Below are 22,199 nucleotides of genomic sequence, written 5' to 3'. Positions count from 1 at the left end.
CTATTCGATAGTTTTTATTAAAAACTACTAATCGGTTATGTTAAAAACATTCGAATATATATGGTTAACTATTCGATAGAGCCCATCACTACAGTAACTAATTTAACTAACTACCTAACTTTTAATAGAAATCGTTCATCGTATTCGTGGTGTTAAGAGGACGCTCTACTGGTAACATATAGGACACGATACATCTATATTATGACCCCCCCCCCCACCCCTAGAAATTTTTAACTTTTTGGATAATTCTTATGGCATTTAAATCCAGGCTATAATTTTTATATTTCGGTAGGTTAGGTTGAAATATACCTATATTTTTATAGGTCGGTAAGTAGTTGCTTTGAGGATTTTTAGTCCGGGAATTTTTTTCTTACGGATTATTTTCCCGTTTACCGAATTCACTTATTAATTATTATTTATTGTAAGATGGAAACAACAAATGCGAGTTTGGCGCAAGGGCGTCCACAGGAATTTGTCAAGGGGAGGGCAAAATACTTTCCTTTTTACATTTATTGTCTCACTATTAATTATAAAGTATTTTTGTGACATGTTTTCTTTCATATAGACAAGGAATGTAAACATATTTATTAATTACCTATACCTATGTCCTATACGTATATAGTTAGTTAAAACTCTTACAACATTAATTTTAATTTTTTTGATAAATAAAATGTTACGTTTGATTTTATAATTTTAGGTAATTTATAAAATTAAATAGGTATTTCTAGCTTATTTAGTCATTGAATACCACAAACTTTAAAAGTTGAACCTATTGTAGGTATGCCATTTATGAACATTTAATCTCTTACTGGAATTTGTAATAATATGACGATTTTATTTAATTTTGTAAAAATAATAATCACTAGGTATTTGAGTTATATTATTTTAATGTTTCAATAAAAACTATTCGTTATGGACGACGATGTTTAAATTGTTTTTTTAAATGTTTATATTTAAATAAAACTTACTTTATACTATTATGGCAAACTAAGAGTACTCTAACCTATATACTGTTAATTAAAAAAAAAAATTCTGTATAATATGATACGTCGGTTATTGTTTAATAAACAGCTGGTGGAATCAAAAAATTAAATATGTATAGTAATTAATCAATTGAGAACAGCTGGGCCGATGTTGATGAATTTTTTTGTGAGTGTTTGAGTTGCCTGGATGGTTTAGATTCACAATTTGACCAGGTAAGTCCAACCCGAGGAAGTACTCAAACAGGAATTTTGAGATTTACGTTGGAAATTGTTGTTTATAAATGGTTGCTATTGGTTATAGGAGAAATAAATGGAAGAAATTATTTTATTGGTTGCCATTGGTTATCGGGCAGATCAGGTACAAGCATGCATCAAATCGAATTTTCACACATTTCTTACAAAGGTGGCTGAGTTGCACTTATAGCCGCTGATCGGCGTGTCTGCAAGGGGAACGCAGGTGGATGGTCTACCAGAACCAGGGTGTCTGAGTTGCACTTACTGCAACGATTTACAACCAAAAAGAGTTGAACAATCAGAATTTTTTTAAGATTTGTCATTTTTACGGGCAACGAAGTGCGCGGCATCAGCTAGTATTATATATAAAGGCTCTCTAGATTAAATCATTTGAATCTTATTTGGTCTATTCAGTAATATGTGGTTGTACCGTGGTTTTTTAATATTGAAGCCAGTATACTAACGACTATATAGGTAGGTATGTAAAATATTATAATACAAAAATGCTTATTGTCTGTGCCAAACAACAAATTCAAATACCTATCGTAACTAAATAGTAATAAACCAACGTACAAACCATGACAAGATTGATAATTATTATTCAAACATAGATAATGTTCTTACCTTTGGGCTTTGATAAGTTTGATAACCATTGACCGCTTTAAAATCTAAAATATTTAAGTACCTAATAATATATTATGTTCTAGTGTTCTACACTTCTACCCTCTTATATTAAAAAAGTTAACACAACATTGGTTCTGAATTTTTTATGAAAATGAACTCAAATAATATACTACCCAGTACCCATATCCTATGACCTATGTGAATCGGGGACATCCCCCCCCCGACTGTTTTTGGTGCAGTAGGACATTTTCCCCCCGGATATATTTTTGATGCGGACATTTCCCCTCCATCCCCCCTTTAAAGTTTACTATTTAATAATATTATATTATTATTTAATATGAAATTTTTATTTGCCTATTGTCTAATATTTTTAAATATTTTCATAAATATAATAAATTAAGATGTATATTTTTGATCAACTGAACTACTTCAATTAAATTCACAAGCAATTGTTAAATTGTTAAATATCCAAACTGGTACAGTTTTTATAAATATGAACAAACTACAAAGGCTAAAAAATATGTGTTAATAGAAATAACAAAAGAATCAGAAATCAAATATTTTTTTACAAAATGTATCATTTTTATGTCTGAATTCTTAGCCATTTTTATTAATTATAAATTATATTTTATTTAACAAAGGTAGGTACTAATTTTTTTTTAAATTTTTATTGTTTTAAGTAGTTCAGTTGATATAACATATACATTTATTATCTATTGACATTTGACTATTATATTTATGAAAATAAATAAAGCGGGTAAGTGGATGTCCCTCTGCTGTACAGTACAGGGGCGGCTCCAGGATAAAAAATAAAATAAACTCCATTGTAAAACCACTAGTTTCTTCGCTCTGCTCAGAATCTAAAAATATTTATAGTATATTTTATATTTTATTTAAAAAAAATAATTTCATATTAAATAATAAATGATATTATATTATTAATTTCAATATTATTAATCAATAATAAACTTTAAAACAATTGGTGGAAAATGTCCTCATCAAAAATATATAGTGGGGTTGGGGGATGTCCTACACCGAAAAAAGTCTGAAGGAAAAATGTCCATTTACCAATAATAATATTAACTATATTACCTAACCATATTACCGACCCATGTTGTCAGTTGTCACTTGTTAGTTTTCGTTGCTGTTGTACGACACTACGACGACGGACGTTTGTAACTTTGTTAATGAGAGACATTAATCAATTAATACGGATAAATTAAGAGTTGAGACAACATAATCAGGTCACAAATCGCATCCTGCAGGAATCTATGTCTGCCGTCTGGTGTACTCTGTACTATACAACTGCGATACTGCGATAGTGATGGCCGTCGGCCGATGGGAGTACATCTTGGCCGAGACTGTCAAAATGTCAAAGTCCGTCCGAAGTGATCGAAGTGCGGAATGGACAATGGTGGAATGGCAGACGCAACTAGTAGTATTATGTTATAGACTAATCAGTAAACAGCAATTGAGTAATCCTAATGGGAAATATTCTTTAATAATTTTATATTATAATAGGTATTGTTGTTCTATGGTATTATGATGGTTTCTATCTCGCCTATTTATACACACGGCGAGTGACGACTATGTGTTTTCCCGTAATATCTTGAATGAACGTATTCGTAATAAATAATAATAATAATAATTGACGGTCTACGGATCGACAATATTCTGTTTATATAATATATTATGATGCTTATTATTATAGGTAGTGGTGTAGTTGACACTGAACCAGTTGATTTTCTCATTATGTCCATTACAATATTAGGTATACACTTTATTAATTCATAAGGATTAAATATTATATATTATTATAGTAGGTACCTATAGTTGTTATATCGAGATTCATGGATATTCTTATAGACGTCTAAAATGTGTAGAACATTTTAATATTGTAGAAATATTAATTTAATTAAAGTGGTACATACTTAATAATATACTGTGTTCCGTGTTCAATTTGTGGGTAAGTAGTACATCATTATTTAGAATTTTTAAATTTTTAAGAATAAAACAATTTAATAATTTAATATTTTTTAATTAGCTATGTATTTTTTAATTTGCGTCTGTTATTTTATTATAATATTATGTAGTTAGTATTTACTATTTTGGTAGATGAATCATAAATAATGTTCTTTGATATTAATGCTATGTTTCATTATGTAAGTACTAGCCACTAGGTATACGTTGAGTAGAGGTTCTAGGTAGCTACTTCAAAGTTTAAATAGGTAGGTAATACTAGTGGCGCAGCTAGAGTTAAAATATTGGGAGTGCTACAATATTATGTAATGCTCATACCACCCAACATAACACATTATCAATATTTAAATTTAACTATTAATATGATATTATTCACATGCTACTATTCAAAAATTTTAAAATTTTATTTATTATAATTTTATTTTATATAAACTAGTCGTGTGAGTGTGGGTGAAAATAAATTCATGTTTAAAATACCATTAACCACCTATAAGCTCCTAACAATTTTAGACGTCATTTTGGGCCAGTGAATATGTTAATGGGCCGCTTAAAAGTGAAAAGCTCAATGACCCTATACATATCAATTCGGCCCTGTAACTACCTGTCATAGTTACTACTAAGATAGGTACTGTAGTTTATACTAAATTAACACTTATGGTCATTCCCATCCCTTAAAAACCTCAATGGCAGCTGCCTCTCAATTACTCTTTTTGCCATGTCACTGGACATAATTAATATTCTCATAATTCAGTGTTCAGAATTTCAGATTATCTTATTAAGAAAAAAATAAATCTATAAGGTAAACATATTTTTTAATTGAATTTTAACTCAAATATGTCACTCACCAACATGTATACTTGTTAGGTACAGTTTCTATTGTTGTAGTTTCTATTGTTTTTAATGCTAATCCAATTTTTAAATTATAACGACTGATATATTATATATTATAATTTAGGTGTAAAGCACAATGCAAATAAAAAAATGATGTGGATACATTTTATTTACATTGTGGTTGTGGTATAAACTATGGAGTTTATAACTTAATTCTTTTTGAATAATTTCATTCACACCTACAAGTACAATACAATGTGCATACATACATGCAAGTATTCTGATTCTATTAATAAATTACTTATATACTACAGTTAGTTTTTTAAAATAAAATATGCATTTATATGGGAATAAACTTATAAAGATGCAACAATATTCAAAAATATAGGTACATTTTTTTTTTATCCAACAATAGAATATGTTAATAATAAATCTATAGTACAATCGAAAATATACATGAGCATGAGGTACATAAAGGTTCTTTATTTTTAAATTAGATTTATTTTATAATTGTTTTGTTGTATTTTATTAAACAAAATATGCCCTAACAATAGTACCTATAATGGTTATACAGAGGACATTATATAGCTTATGTTTCTGTTCATTTATAGAATATTTTTGGTATCTACCTAATGTTCTAACAGACACAAATGTATAAATTAAAAAAAAATTCTTAAGGCTTATATGTACATATATTACACAGGTAAAGCAAAACCACCATTGATATGTCTGATAATAATCTAACTCCTATCACTGGAGTAGATGAACAAGAACCAGAACTACAGACATGGGCACGGTCTGATTGTGGTATAAAAGACGTGTGGGCTCATAATTTAGAAGAAGAATTTGCATCGATACGAAAATTATTGCCAAAATATTGTTATGTGGCCATGGACACAGAATTTCCCGGGGTCGTAGCCCGACCAATCGGTGATTTCAAGACAGCTGCTGATTATCTTTATCAGTTGTTGCGATGCAATGTTGATCTTTTGAGAATCATTCAATTAGGGCTTTCGTTTTTTGATGAAGACGGTAAAACACCCACTGGCCAATATACGACATGGCAGTTCAATTTTAAATTTAATTTGTCAGAAGACATGTATGCTCAAGACAGTATAGAACTATTGACAAATTCCAGGTAACTGATAAATTTATTTTAATGTTGCAATTGTCATATAGTACCTATATCTTAAAATTCATTTTTGTTTCATAGAATCCAATTTAAAAATCATGAAGAGAATGGAATTGAACCGATAGTTTTTGCTGAATTTATAATAACATCTGGCTTAGTGTTGATGGATAATTTAAAATGGATGACATTCCACAGTAGTTTTGATTTTGGTTACTTAGTTAAAGTGTTGACTGATGAAAAACTACCGCAGGAAGAGTCCGAATTTTTTGAGATGTTTTCTCTGTACTTTCCATGCGTGTATGACATTAAGTACCTAATGAAGAGCTGTAAAAACTTAAAGGGCGGTCTGCAAGAGGTGGCCGATCAGCTAGAATTAAAGCGCATTGGACCTCAACATCAGGCTGGTAGCGATTCCTTATTAACAGGCATGGCTTTTTTCAAAATCAGAGATATGTACTTCGAGGGAATGATTGACAGTAAAAAATACTGTGGCCATTTATATGGCTTGGGAATCACCACTTTGAACAATGGTCAATTTCGATATGATAATGATTACGATATGGCTATTTAATTTGTAAAAAAAAATGAATACCAAAAATATTAGGTAAATATTTTGTTGATTTGGTCATAGTTATTTTTTTTTATGGCAATCTATTATAATGATACCAATACTATAAGTTTAAATTTGAAATATCCAAATGAAAATGTTTTGTTTGCAATTTATTTATTTTGTATAACCTTGTTCAAAAATTTTAAATGAAGTTTGAGAAATTATAGTAAGAATAGTGCAGAATAATTATGTTGAGAAAACAAATAAAAATTTAATTTAATATTTGTGTACTTTTTTTGTGTAGGTACTTAGGAAATTGAGAATTTGTCCTGTACTTAAGAAAATAAAAGAATATTTATTGTTGTAAATGTTTAGTTTTGGTAAAAAATTTTTTTAGTGAGATAATCTTGTATTGTCACAATTATCACATTGTAAAGGAATAGCTTTACGTACTAATATAATATATATGTAGGTAATCGATTCACGTATTAGTGTATATGTATTATTCTACTCGCAGAGACAGTTCTCCTTGAGTTGTTATAGTCTCTTAGACGTAACCTCATAGTTATTTATAAATTGTTAAAATTTAACCAAATTATTAAACTAAGATTAAGTTTGATTTTAGATTCTGAGCATACTGTTGTATGTATTGATTTTACAATGATATTTTTGGAGTGGTAAAAATGCTTCAAACTTCAACTATGAGGGTGTTTTTTGTTAGAAAATCAAATATATTTGGTACTTTGGAATTACAGATTAAAGAATTTATTTTTTTAATAAAAATAATCTATAGTGCTAAGGACAAAGGAATTTTGACATAATACTAGAGTTTTGGTTGTGGTTCTAAAATGAATAATTGTAAAGACTTGAATAATCATCAAATATTTATAATTTACATTTTCTAGACATGACATTAATTTCGATAATTTAAAATCTTTTGACACTTCTTGTGCTTTTTGTAGACATTTAAAATACTTGTTTTTTTTCGATTTTTAGAATTTATTATCAGAAAATGCTTGTGAGTAAAAAGTTTAAAAATGTATTACAAGGTTTCTCATAAATTAGAATCTATATAGAATAGTATATTTTAAAATGAAGTATACATATAGCTAATGTTTTATATGTTAAATCATTGTTTTCAATTTTTTTTTGTTTTAAGCTTAAATTACAAAAATTTAACTTTCAATATGAGTAAAACTAACTAAATTACAATTTAAGCACTTGGTCTTTTTTTCCCATATTATTCTTTTTTCCATTAACATTTTAATGTGAATAATAATTTAATATAAAATTCACAATGTAAATCAGCATGTTATTATTATTAACATATAGTATTAGAACTTAGAAGGCAACGTGTATTATTAGGTATAGTTATTTGAATAATATTAATAACTAGTCTAAACCTATATAAAACAGTATATTATGAAAACTAAATCTTTAATGGAACTTGGAAATATTCCAATCACTTAAATAATCATTTTCTATAGAGAATGAAATTTTCAACATTTTTATGTTTATCATTTGTTTATTTGAAAATATTTAAAATTTATTTTGCAGTTCAAAATGCCTAAAATTATAGCTCATGCTTGAAAAATAAATAAATGGTTCCTTATAAATTATTGTTACAGAAACCTAAAAAACTATAAATACCAACATATATACAATTTTTTACAGACCTTTTAAGTTCACATATATTTATTTCCACAGCTAAGATTTAGGAATGATTTATGATTTATGATAGTAAAATATGGTAATACCATATTAAATTTGCGCATATAACTACTGTCTACTATAGGTACTAAGAAAATTTAATAATATTTTAAAAATTCTTATGCAAATCTTATATGCGGATAAAATAATTGGACTATACTATACATAATACCAGGTAGGTAATAAAGTGAGTTGTATCATTTGGTGTAAGTATGGGTTGGTACTTTTAAAATTCATAGTAATTCATATCTAAATGACTAAATATATCCTAAAAAAACCATTTCTTACACCAACCATCTTAGTTTACAATTAGTTTAATTTTGATAATTTTGATATATGTATTACACATTTACACAGGAAAATCACTTAGGTGAGTACTTCTATTGTTGTTTAAACAAATAAAACATATACATTTACACCTCTGAATAATCATTAATTTATAAACTTAATTATAATTATTTTTTTGGTTTAAAAACAATAGAATCCGGCATCCTCAACATCATAGTTTTATAGTTTATTAATAATTTGAATTATATAAAATATTTAAAAGTTAAGTCACTGATTTCAATTAAGTATTAAAATAGTAGGTATGTTATGTACGTTTTAAAGTTTAGGTAGGTGGTGTGTAGATGTTATGCAGTTATTGGTCAACTACTCATAATAACATCATAAAATATTTGTGTATCAAATATATTATATAATAATATAAATATCTATATTTATATATTTTTTTATTACAAGAAAAATGAGTACCTGTGTATAAAATAACAAATGCCAAAAAAATACTTTAAAACTATTTTTAGTTAAGAAAAAACTACAAATTATGTAGCTACGCTATGATTTAAAGAAAATTAAAATTGATATTAAATTACATATTATATTAAATCTAAACTCAGCTAAAGTCATATATTTTATTTATATTATATAGGTACATTTATAAATTTTATATAAATTAAATCTAAGACTACTGAATATGTTAAAATATTATAAATATTATCTGTTAAACAGTAAACTATACAATTTGACATTTAATTATGTATAATAAATAATAATATAATATATAATTAGTATATTACCTATATTATATTATTATATTGAGAATATAAAATGTATCAATATTTCATGAGTACGATTAGCAATTAGCAGTAACGTTGTTTTTCATTTTCTAAAATAATATTTTATAAAAAAATAACAATGCAAACAGAAAAAAAATTAATAATTGCCATAATATAGGTAATGAAAACGAACTAACAAAAATTTAAATCATTATGCCAATGCCACTATAGACATATAACAATAATAATAATAATAATAATAATAATATTAATACGAGTTATACAACTTTAAAAATAATAACACAGCGTAAATTGATATGCTTGACTGCTTAAAAATACCCAAATAAAATATACGCACACGCAACAATGAAATATTGTGTTTTCCATAACGTTCAATGTGCCACTAAACTTTGATTACAATTTGCAATTTACAAATATACCCGTTGATCCATTATTATAATGTTTGATAAACAATATTAAATTACAACCATTATTCGCAAAACAATACGACTACACAAAGGCACTTACATATTACGATTATGATTTAAAATTTAAATGTCATTGCTGTTTGACATTTTTATTAAAAAAGAAAAAATGAAAAGCGTAATAAGCCATGATGATAATAATTAATAATATATTAATATAACGTAATAATATATAATACCTAGGCACCTAAAAAAATATTATAAATATTAAATACAGGTCGTTGATAATACAAATAGGCATAAGAAAACGCATGATGATTTATTTTATTTTATAACTATAATGGTGTTAGAATCCTTTGTATATAAATGTGGAATGTACACGGTACAATAATGAGTAGGTAATGATTGCAAATTGTATGATAGTGTAAAATAGAGTTTGCTACCTATATTAATAATAAATTATGTATCACGCCGTAACAAACAGTAAATCCTAAGCGGTTAAAATATTATATCAGACTATAAAAATGAAAACGAAATATTATAGGTACCTATGTTATAGCTTAATAAAAGTTATAAATTAACTTTAGTCAGGCTAATATTATTGTATGAATGGATTATAAGTTGTTTTGTAGATACTTAATCTAACCTAACCTTTTTTTTTTATAGGTAAGTACTAGGATTAATAGTACCTACTACCTACCTATATTATATTTTGACTGCAGTAGGTACGTACTAACCTTTTACGTAGGTATTTTAACTTAATAAAATGAATACCTATTACCTACCTACTTAATATTTTATTGATTTTTACTTACGGGCTAATTGGTTTTTTTCCAAAATTGATGAACAAAATAATATTATTTGATTTTATTAAACTACCTCTACCTATTACCATTGATTATAAATACTATTTATAATCAATGAAACTATATTATGTATATTATTTTAAAAACCGTTTCTTTTCAATAGGTAGGTATCATAGTAGGAGAGAAGGTCAGCACTCAGCAATAATATAATTCTTTCATTGGAAGTATTGCGAGTTACCCACGACATAATAGGTAAGTGCCTACAGGTAAGAAGACACATTTAAATTTATAATTTCCGAGAATTTTCCTATACAACAACTCTACTCAATATTGGAATATGTTATTGAAAATAATTCACCAACGGTTCCAAATTTTAATATTTATGCATACCTACCTATCACTTAGTGTTTCAATCGACTATTAGCTGTAAAAATAATAAATAAAATCACTTTAATACCTTTTGTGAAAATGGAAATAATATAACTTGGAAAAATGTTAATTTTCAATATAAGTATTTATATACTACCTACCTACCTATTTATTGTTACATAGTTATTTAATTTTTTCGTCTTGAAAAAAAATCAATTACGATTATTGAGTATAATCATAATAATATTACATGTTTATTTTATTGATTATAATATATATATTAATAATTATATAGGTGCCTATCTAAAAATATAAAAATATTTAAATTTTAAATAAATAAGTGTTAACCTTATATAAGAAATCGTTTTATTAAAAATTCAATGACAATGTTGTTTTAAGTTTGATTTTGATATAGGTACAACTCATATTGTTGTGCACTAGAAATTCAATAAAGTTACGAAAATACAAAGCACAACGAAAACAATTGTAATAGGTTACCTAGGTAACCTAAAAATGTACCTACCTAAGCCGTTTTTGAAACCAAGTAAATATAACGGCATACACTGAAGTGGTAAATGGTATGGCTATATTACATTTTGAAATTCTAAATTTCGACGTGCCTACCTCGACGGCTTAAATAGAAATAGGTAGGTTATAAAAAATGAAAACTATTAGGTATTTAATACCTAGGTTATTTTATAGCTTTTTGAACGTAAGTAGTTAGGTACATGACTTGTGTTTTCATAAGTTATTTATTAATATAAAAGCCAATAGGCTATAGATACTAGTTCTGTAGCAGACTAGGTACCTATTTTATAGTTTTGATATTGTCGTGTGTTCAAAATATTATGTATGTCATATCTATGCACGAAAATTAGTGTTTAATGATATGATGAATATAAAGTTTTTGATCGTAACATTGTATTGATTTTAATATAAGAATTTTTATGATATATGCTCTAAAATATATTATTACAAACTAATGTTTTGACTTTAAGACTTTGGTACCTACCTACTATGCAATTTTTGCCAAGAAGATGACAAAAAATATATATAATTTGTGCCACACTCATACACAGAAAGTGATTTATGTATAATTTGTCATGTGCACCACGGCTGATAAAGAATATTTTAGACGTATAATTTACGACACGGGGTGCATGTAAATTGTATAGCTGTTGACCTTTTAGAGCCAAAAGTTCGTTTTTCTTAAGTGATTTCCCATGTTTTGAACTCGTGTGGCTCCGCAAATCGAATATCTACTGTATTATATTCCTAGAATTTCTGTGAAATGCCAAGTAAGGCAAGTCATGGGGTAAAAAATAAAGCATGTTGTAAAACACGTAGATGTACCTACAAGACTAAAACGATAAATGATAACACAGAATGAAAAAAAATTTGTATTATGTGTGGTTATAAAAAATATATAAAATAGAATCAACTAATAAGGCAATGATACACATTGATATTGTGTCATAATTAAAAAGTATCTACCTGACTACCTATATAAAATAATGACTATTATTGTAATAATTTAAAATGAATGATGTTATTTTTTATACTAACTGTCGAAGCACAAAGCAAAAATTACAGTTTTGTTAAGGATGAACAAATGTTGTGAATTGCCGTACAATTTGAATGTGCGTGTGTTTGTATTTTTTTTTTAACGGCGCAAATTGCATTTATGGGAGTAAGTAGGTACACAATTTGTAGTTCTGTTCAAAAAATAAGGACCTAATTTATTATTATAATTATTATTATTATTATTATTATTATTGTTATTATTATTATTATTGTTGTTATTATTATTATTATACAATATGACGTATACTATACTACCTATACGTCCTACATATTATTTTCTTTTATTATAAAAATCGACATTCTATTTTAAATTAATGAAAAAATTTGAATTAATAATATATAGGTAGATAATTAATAAAATGTTTGTCAACTTTATTACTTATACACGAAGTAAAATTAATAACGTAGGAATTGACGAAACTTGTGTTGCATAAATATTTTTAAACTAAACAATCGAACTTTATTATTAAGTAAGTTGGAACATTTTTAAACATTTCTTGATTATACACCCAAACTATTTTTCAAAAAGAATATTTTTTTTTATATTGTGATTAGTCATTAGTAGTAACATATATAATATATATATAGGCATTAATGCAGGACGTACAATGGTGGTGGGTTTGGTTGACAGTATTGTTCTATAATTTTATTTATTTATGTTTTCCAATAAGATTATATCTATTGAAAGTTTTAAAATATTGGATGCAAAAATATACACTAGACCCTGTACGTGATATTTAAATATCGGAGAGTACGTTACCTATTCGGTAAAATGTATAGGTAAATTTTATAAGCCTACGTTTTATACAATGCGTGGATAAGGCGGTTTTAAATTATTTTAAAAAGTTTAAAATCTAATCCTGATGTGTTTGTTAAAAAAAAATGTAGTATTTAGAATTATTTCTGATATAATATGCGCCAATATACGTATGTGTGTATTAAGTTACTGCATCATTTTGGAACGGTTTAAAGATCCAGACGTACACAATATAATATAAACGGTTCTGATTGTCCGAAAGTATTAACAGATCGAAATAGAATTATTAATAAAATCTTCATCTATAAATAACGCAATATATACCTATTTATATAAACTATTATTGAGCTATGATGATAAATGAAAAAATAACCAATAGAAATTGTATCGATTCCGTATCGGATCAACTATTGTTATTCTATTATAGAATACTGTATACATCATACATGTATAATTAATACACCTATAATATTAGTATATTAAAATATTTTGAAGAGAGCCTAGTATGTTTTACCTGTATATTTTTCAACGGTTGCCTATACAAGTAAATATAACTTTATGGTCCACGACTATGCGATGCGGCTATTTCCGTACGAATACGATCAAACATTTCGATTATAGGCGCGTTTGAGTTTTACGTTACATTTTTTTCACGATATTAATTTTAGGAAATGTACGTTACGGTGAAATGTACCATTAAGATATTTAGATAATATGTACCTAAGGGTGAACTTAAGTGACATTTTTTTGTTCTTTTTAGTATCGTTCGTACAACTGAAGAACCAGGGAATGGAGTAGTTACATATCACATTTGGATGATAAATATTTATTGAAACTATGGTAAGTAAGCATAAGTGCTTTCATGATCCATAAATCATATAAATGTTACACAAGAATACATAGAAAAAAAGTTACTAGGTAGTAGGTATAATAATATGGCCAAGAGACTATTATTAATTGTTACTTTCAAACAGACACAGTAAAACACTAACATGTACCAAGACATGTTATAGTGTATGAAAATACAGGGGCAATTATAATATACCTTATGCGAATTATAATTTACAATCCTAAAAAAAGTTACTTATTGTCAAAAGAAAAACAATAGTACCTAATACAATAAGAATTAACGAACAAATGCTACTAAAATATCACATGAGTGTAAATTTACAATTAAACAAAATACGTGAATATTATATCTTGAAGTCTATACAATATCCGTGTAGTACACCTACCCGTATCTTAAACCGTTATAATATTATGCGCCTATGCACATTGCACTTATAATAGTTAATGAAGTCAATGCGTCCAATGCGTTGATATCTGTACCTACACGCAACAACTACCTACAACTGTCGTTCGATAACTTCTGCATTGTACGATCACAAAAATACTGCACGCCAACTTCCTACCATTTGCCGGAATATCTGATAGTATTATATTTATTATGTAAATGATATTACATAATTAGTGGTTCCTATTGGGTAAAAAATCTTGAAAAAATAAATCTCAAACAACGGAAAAAAAATCTTCATAAGTAGGTAAGTACCTACAATATATAATATCGACATCGCGGTAATTTATTAAACAATAAACGCATATAGGTAGGCAATACAAAACATAATATAATAATAGGTATATTATAAAATGATGTGTTTAAATTTTTTTTTAACTAACTTATAAGACGGGTTGGATTATTTTCCAGTTGGTATTTTTGTAGCGGTAATTTAATGCTTCTTATAATTAAAAATTATTTTCTTTGGGTGAGTTCTGAAATTATTACTTGATTATAATGCCTAAATATGTCTAGATAGTTACACACATAGCTACACGAGAAAGATATCCACAGTACCAAAATAATTTAGAAGTTTAATAGCGTTGCTACAGTTAAGAATAATTTGTTGTTTTTTTGAATAGAATTAAAAATAATAAAAAATATTTACGTTTTTATTTTTCCTCATAATGTACACATTTAATTTTACCTAACCAAATATCATTACACTTTATAAATGTTTTTTGTCCGTGGTATGAGATTTTTTTCATCAAGTCTAATTAATTTCGTTTCTATAGATCTAGAATCATTTTACTGGACCCCTGAATTTATTAGTCCAATGCAAAGTTGTAAACAATACCGGTATTGATCGTATTTAGAATAATATTATATTAAATTATTATTATATTGCTATATATAAACGTTGAGCTTCTTGAGCCACCCGTATAATACATAATAATATGTCTACTGGGACCAATGGCTTGGATGACTAGTGTAATGAATGAAGAAGAATATCAGAAACACTGCGTATGCCGTAGGAAATGTGATGCGAGCGATGACGTCGATGGTCTTAGCGATCCGTATCGGGTGTGGCGGCATTTTACGTTTGTTGCCGCCGTTGCTTCTGATATTTTGCTCTTCCTGAATAAAAAAAAATAACACAATATTATTATAAATTTATAATATTTGACTATTCAAAACGTAAGTTTTTTTATATATTTATTGTTATTATTATTATTATTATTATTATTATTATTATACCGTACAATTAAATCAACAATACAATCATTTTTTGTTATTATGACGGATTTAAAATAGAGATGGGAAAAATATTTTGATCAATGATGTTCGATGTATCTGTGCATCGGAAATTAAGAACATCGATTGTTTTGAAACTTTGCAATCATTGTAATATATTATTATGTATTATATTACTCTTCTGTGAACCCTTTTTTCGAGTTAGAGTGCTAGAAAAGTGTCTTGTAATTTTCAAAAGGCGGTGTTGCATTTCGGACATCAGTTTTTGAACATCAGATTCAATACTCCAAAGTTTTAATCGTAGTTCGGATCCTATGTGTTCTATGCAGTTTCGGAACTTGTTTTTATTATATAAATTAAAGCAAAGAAGCTATTTCGCATAAATAAGTTGTAGGGAATAGAACTAAAACTTTTAAAGATTTACTTCATGTCGCCGTGGACCCTGGCATGAGTGTTACGGACCCCAGGGGGCCACGGAGCACAGTTTAAGAACTGCTGGACTAAGCCATACATAGATTAAGTAGGTAATAACAATTATTTAGCTTAAGATTATATAAGGTAACAAAAATTAAAATCTTTATAGTATAAGTTTTAGTTCATTTTCAAATGCATAACATGAAAACTGATAAACTGTAGGTAGGTAATGTCTGTGGAAATCAATTAAATTATAATTATATTAATTATTATTATACTTATATATAGGTATGCAACAATTTCCCGTCAAAGAAATATACTGATATACAAATTGATAAATGCAACCGTATTTTAACCCACAGTATTGTATTTATGTACCTATATTCTAATATGTATACTGTATAGTAAATCTCAATTCTCTTTGTAAATATTATGATGCAAATAAACCTTATATTATAACATGAACAATAAATAGCTTATTCAACAATACTAATCACACAGGTATTAAATTTAAATTAACCACGACACGCTATTTAATAATTTAATTTAATATATCTGTTGCAAAAACAGAACATTTTTTTTTCTTTAGTTCAAACTTTAAATTATTCTAATAAACGTTTTTACACGTTTATTGCAAAAGTGTACATACTGTTTTTGATGGGCAGGTGTTGTGTAATAACGAATGTGTGCACGCCCCTTGCCCACAACTGGAACATTCCCCTTGGGTCTTGTCACTCTAAATGAAAACAAGAGTAATGCAATAAATTATTACTATATAAAATATTATTAACTCTATAGTAGGGTTTCAATAAAATGTTATGGACACTAAAATATGTATTGCATTTAAATAATTATAACAAAAAATATTATAAGTAGGTGTGTAAATACAATAAAATATATTATAATTACATTTATCTACTTCATGATCGTATGCATAATAATGAAAATGGAAAATTATTTAGAGAATGCAAATTCATTTTAAATGGTTAGTATAGGTATTTGCAATAGGTCACTTTTCATAATTCATAATTTTATAATTTTAAGCTCAATAAGACAATAACACAACTTTTTCAATAGTCATATTTTGCAATACCAATACGATATTCGGTTACTGGCCATTTTACATTTTAGAGTGTTTCCCTAGTTTTCGTAAACGAAACAATATAGTATATAAAAGATAAAACTACAACGATGTATCCATCTATTCGTGAAAATGTGAAGTACTCATATTGCATTCTACCGTTTACTCAGACAGTAAACGAACAAAATGAAACTGAAATAAAAATCTAACTCACCCTTGCAGTTCAGAATGAACTAACCAAAAATATAAATAAAACAGAACGGACAATTTATAGTCGTTCACCTTCACTTAGCATTAATTGTAAACAAAAATTAAAGGACGGTAAACATATTATTTGAAGGAACTGCCTTATTCATCACATTGAAATGTGTCGTTTATTATAATGTATAACATAAATTGTTTTAAGCAGGAGAAAAATAATAGAGAAAGAATTATTTTTAAAGTTTTAAATAAAAGCTGTTGTCAATTGACCATTACAGCTTGATAATTAAATAGGTACCTAAAGCATTTTATTATTAACGGCTTTTAATATAGAAATATGTTTTACTAAAACTGTTCCAATTCGCACGGGCGTATATATATATTATGTGCCCCTTCACAGCAATGGAGGTTACGGTTTTGATGGGTCGAATACGGAATAACGCAAACTACTGCCACTGCGATTGTGGTAGATCTGACCTTTGTCAGTTATATTGTACACAGTGCATCCCAGAAAGTATATTATTATAATTATTCCTTGTGGAAATATCAAATATTATGTGGGAACTTTGCTTTCCCTTTAGGTAAATGGAAGTAGTTTATATTTAAGCGCACATTATACCGTATACATGTTTTATGTTTTATGATGTTTTTTCCGTACCTAGGTGAAATACAGTTTCAAATTATAGAAAAATATTGTTCAAGTAAAATAGGTAAAATACTATAAGTTTAAGGTTGCGAAAACTGTAAATATTTTAAGTTACTACAAAGTTCAAATATAGAGTCTGATGAAATAATTAATAATAACTATTAGGTATAAAACATATCACTAAAATAGTATGAAGTGTGTTAAGCCAAGGTTTAGTAAACTTTAAAGGTAAGATATGTTTATTAATAACAGCTAGCTCTTAATATGTCTGATGTAGAGAAAATAAACCTTGTCTTCGTTTAAGACAATAATTGTCAAGAAAATACTAATTAAAAAATTAATTATTTTATTTGAAAGATAATATACGTCCCAAAATACTATACAATATTTATTTATTTTGTTATGTATTATGTAAGTGAGTGAAATTTCTCAATTTTCATAATTGGTAATTTTATACTGATATTTATTTTGAACTAACCAATACCTAATCCTATTTATACTTAACGCTATAATTCGTAACTTGATCAAAAATTAATAAATGTGATTTATATATATTATTACCTATAGGGGCGTATAGGCTATATTTATTGTACCTATAGGAGAATTTATTATTGTATTAACTTAGCTTACAAGTTACCTATTTAAATAAATAATTTTTTTTGGCTTACACACATTTTCACTATATTATTTAGTTATATATCTTGATACCATAGTACCTACTTTAATCTTGCTCTATATTTCGGTTAATGTATTCATACGGATATAAGTATAATATCATTAATAATTAATAGTATTATATTTTTCTGTGGAAGTTTATTGTTAGCTATTTATGTTTGTATCTGATATTATTTTGTTAATTTTGTGGTGTACAGATTTAACTAATGTATATGATTTTATATAATGTAATATTCTAATGTGATCTAAAATATATCAACATTTGATCATTTTAATTTAAAAACTTAATTTTATATTATAAAAGCCTAGGAATGCCCGACAATCTCTTTGAAGCTCTTAGCCCAATCGAAGACAACATCAACAAAATCATCTAATTTCTCAAACATATTGATATGTACAACTTAATGTCTTAATTTATAAAAACCATTGTATTCAACCATAATATGTAGCATTAATATTTAATATTGTTATACTCTGATAAGTATAATAAGTAATAACCTAAGTTATTGAAGCTGTACCAAGAATAAAAAAAATAACAATAATAAGTAGGTACCTATCTATTTTGTATTGTAAGTGTATTAATTTATCATTACATAAATTGTGATTAGTGATTATGAATAAAATATTGTGAGGCTATAAATGTTGGCAATATACAAAAATACTAATAGGTACTTTTTATTATCGACATATATTATAAAATAACAAATTAATTATTTGTATTATTGGTACGTCATATTATTGATCATGAAAATATTTGATTCAAATAATTTGAATTGAAAACCAATAGTCCCGAAATCGGGGAAATCAGAGTATATGATGCACTAACAAGGAGGTCTTATTCGTAAAATGTACCTACTACCTATATAATAAATGAATTATTTTCTTTTCTCGTATAATTATAAAATATATGTCTGGTCATTATTAAATATCCACGAAAAACAATTCGATAATATAAAATCGAATAATTTATAAAATCTATAGGTACTCTGAGTAAATATTTTAAATTAAGTTCTGAAAACTAATTCCGAAAATATAAATTAGGGACTAGGGTAATAAAATGGTTCGAAATGAGCGAAACGACTGCTAACAATATTTTATTTGTATTTGAAATATGCAGGTAAGCAACATCCGAGACAAAATTAGATATTGAATAATTTTATTTTAATCAAATAAATGTACATTTGTACATGAAGTATTTAATTAAAAAAAAAACAACAGGAAATGGTTTAAAAATATAGTTTCCGTCTCGCAATAGGTACCCAAGTTTCTCGTTCATTAAAGGCCAACATCCATCTACGATTTACATGTGTTTATATTGTACAATGTAAAATACTTCTAAGTCAATAAATATGTGTTATTTATTAAAATTTGTATCAAGCATATATGCCATAAATTACGTACAGCGTTATTATAAGGATGTATACCTGTGATATTTTAAGTAAGCTTGCTAAATAATAATATGCTGCATAAAAGTTTTTTTGTTGCTTAAATCAGTTATTTCTACTGCAGGGCATTTATCATAATAATATACTACATCGGGAATACGGTACATAAATACATTGTATCCGATTTCTTCCAATATTACTTAATTATTATCCAAAATCTTACGTATATTGAATATTTTTCGTTATCCACATAACTTTCATAACTAATCTGATTTGCATCTTGTCGATTTAAGTAACGCTGTGGGAATATCGAGAAAAAAATTTATCAGCTTTTATTTTGTCGTATTTTGTGTAAAAAAAAATAACGAAATAAAGCTGAAATGTATTCAAAAGGCGTTAACGTTTTTAACAATATTATATAACTTTGTACGTTGCATATAATATATAGGTAAGTTCATATTATAATGCAATATGTTATAGACGGCATTGCCTATTATAGGTATTTACATTTTTACAGTCGAATTATGTTATGATTTATAATATTGTACATAATATTATATACTAACTTACAGTAGTTACAGTATAGATCCTAAATAATAATACAATATGTATGCACCTAATTTAGGTATATTGAAATGAAGAGTCGTTTCTTAATTTATATACCAAACTCAATATAGGCGTGACCAGACCTTTGTACTAATTTTGTTATAAATAAATGTACCTAGGTAAGCAGCGGCCGTTACATTTGTTACATCGATGTGTGATAAGTGATGATTGCAGATGAGTGATAACTAGAGCAAGAATATATTCATGCATTTGAATATTATTCTGGTTTCTATTATATGCAAAGTAAGTAGGTACAAAATACGATTTACAACGTAATTGTTGATGAAATAATCAACATCTGCAGTGCATATATTTTTTTTTGGGGGAGGGGGTGCTTAGGAGCTCCTTCGCACGTATTGACCTTTATTGTTTTTGGGAAAGAAACAATATTTATTATCAATTTTGTATCTGATAAATGTGTGAAATAATATAATTGTAACACCCCCTACAAAATTATCTTGCATTCATCTCTGAGTGGATTAGAATATTAATATCAAACCACGCATCTGATAAATTAAAAATACACTGCACGTCTGCATACAATATCGCTAAAACGACTTTTATAAATGAAGACAGATGTCTAATGTAACTGTGATGTCTTCAGGTGTGGAGTTTATATTACGCATATACATATTGTGAAAAACGCGTGTGTGCAAATGTTTGCCGGGGCGACATTATAAGTTTCATAAAGTTATTATTATGTCATAACAGGATAAAGTATAATATAACACACGAACTTTCTAGACAAGAGGATAGTCGCATATAGTATTTTTATCACTTTTATATTAAAATGCAAATGTAGGTAATAACCTTATTGTACGATATTTTCAAGCGAAAAGTCTTTGTGACACATTCATTCTGGTACACACCTCGGTAGTTTTAGATTTGTTTATTATTATTAATAATATTTTTTGTTTAAAAATGTACCTGTAGTATAAATGTAGGTTATTACATTATGAAAAAATAAGAGGCAGGTTCGATTTTCCCTTAGCGATCTTTAAGTTATTATATAATATATTCATATATTATACGGTTGAATCCAAATACGTCGTGTGCCTATAGAACTTCTATAATAATACCCACTGCTCTATTCAAACGATAGCTTATAATAAAAAGTATAATAATTTAATAGTTTATGTCTCTTTTGGATATTTTTTTTCGTTTAATAATAAAATGTGTAGTACAGACACCCCTAAATGCATTTCTAATCGATTAAAAAATATTTCATCGGTGTTTGGAGGAGATAACTACTTGGAGTGGTTGCAATACAATTATATTATGTAAAACCAATCGTTGTAATTACAGCCTGATGTAATGTTTTTATAATACGCATACTTAATATTTAAAATGAAGTAAAATTGAAGAAAATATCAGTAAATAATAGATGTACCTAAATAATAAAGGACGGCTTGGTGTGCTTCATACACTTCTAGTTAGGCACTTATCTCTAAACTCGAGTACCTATATTCTATAATGGTATGTAATATTACTAATGAGTGATGGGCGATAACTCATATAGGTCATAACTTATAAAAAATAGATGCCTATCACTAAACAAAATTAACGATATTTAATTATCCAGGAGCAACATACATATTATATATTGCTTAAATAATTAGAA

General features: G+C 26.9%; 2 protein-coding genes across 4 annotated transcripts in view; one reads left to right on the top strand and one right to left on the bottom strand.

Moving 5' to 3' along the window:
• Positions 1-3,517: 3,517 nt before the first annotated feature.
• On the top strand, positions 3,518-6,616 carry LOC132948811 (CCR4-NOT transcription complex subunit 7). The gene is made up of 3 exons (XM_061019461.1): positions 3,518-3,807; positions 5,356-5,790; positions 5,866-6,616. Exons 2-3 carry the CDS (start codon positions 5,378-5,380, stop codon positions 6,353-6,355), a joined length of 903 nt encoding a protein of 300 aa, XP_060875444.1. The 5' UTR covers positions 3,518-3,807; positions 5,356-5,377; the 3' UTR covers positions 6,356-6,616.
• A 1,744-nt stretch (positions 6,617-8,360) lies between these two features.
• The window catches only part of LOC132948712 (glutamate-gated chloride channel alpha-like), a 102,565-nt gene continuing 88,726 nt past the window's right edge, over positions 8,361-22,199 (bottom strand). For all 3 annotated transcript variants that reach the window (XM_061019322.1, XM_061019321.1, XM_061019323.1), the window contains 2 exons: positions 16,634-16,720; positions 8,361-15,453 (listed from right to left, as the gene is read on the bottom strand). In XM_061019322.1, the coding sequence (XP_060875305.1) occupies positions 15,277-15,453; positions 16,634-16,720 (264 nt within the window). In that variant the 3' untranslated portion in view covers positions 8,361-15,276. The remainder of the gene's footprint in view (positions 15,454-16,633; positions 16,721-22,199) is intronic.

This window comes from Metopolophium dirhodum, chromosome 7 (genome assembly GCF_019925205.1).
Source record: "Metopolophium dirhodum isolate CAU chromosome 7, ASM1992520v1, whole genome shotgun sequence".
In the NCBI taxonomy this organism is placed as follows: domain Eukaryota; kingdom Metazoa; phylum Arthropoda; class Insecta; order Hemiptera; family Aphididae; genus Metopolophium; species Metopolophium dirhodum.
Note: the sequence above shows the minus strand (reverse complement) of the source record. Positions and strands in the feature narration are given on the sequence as shown.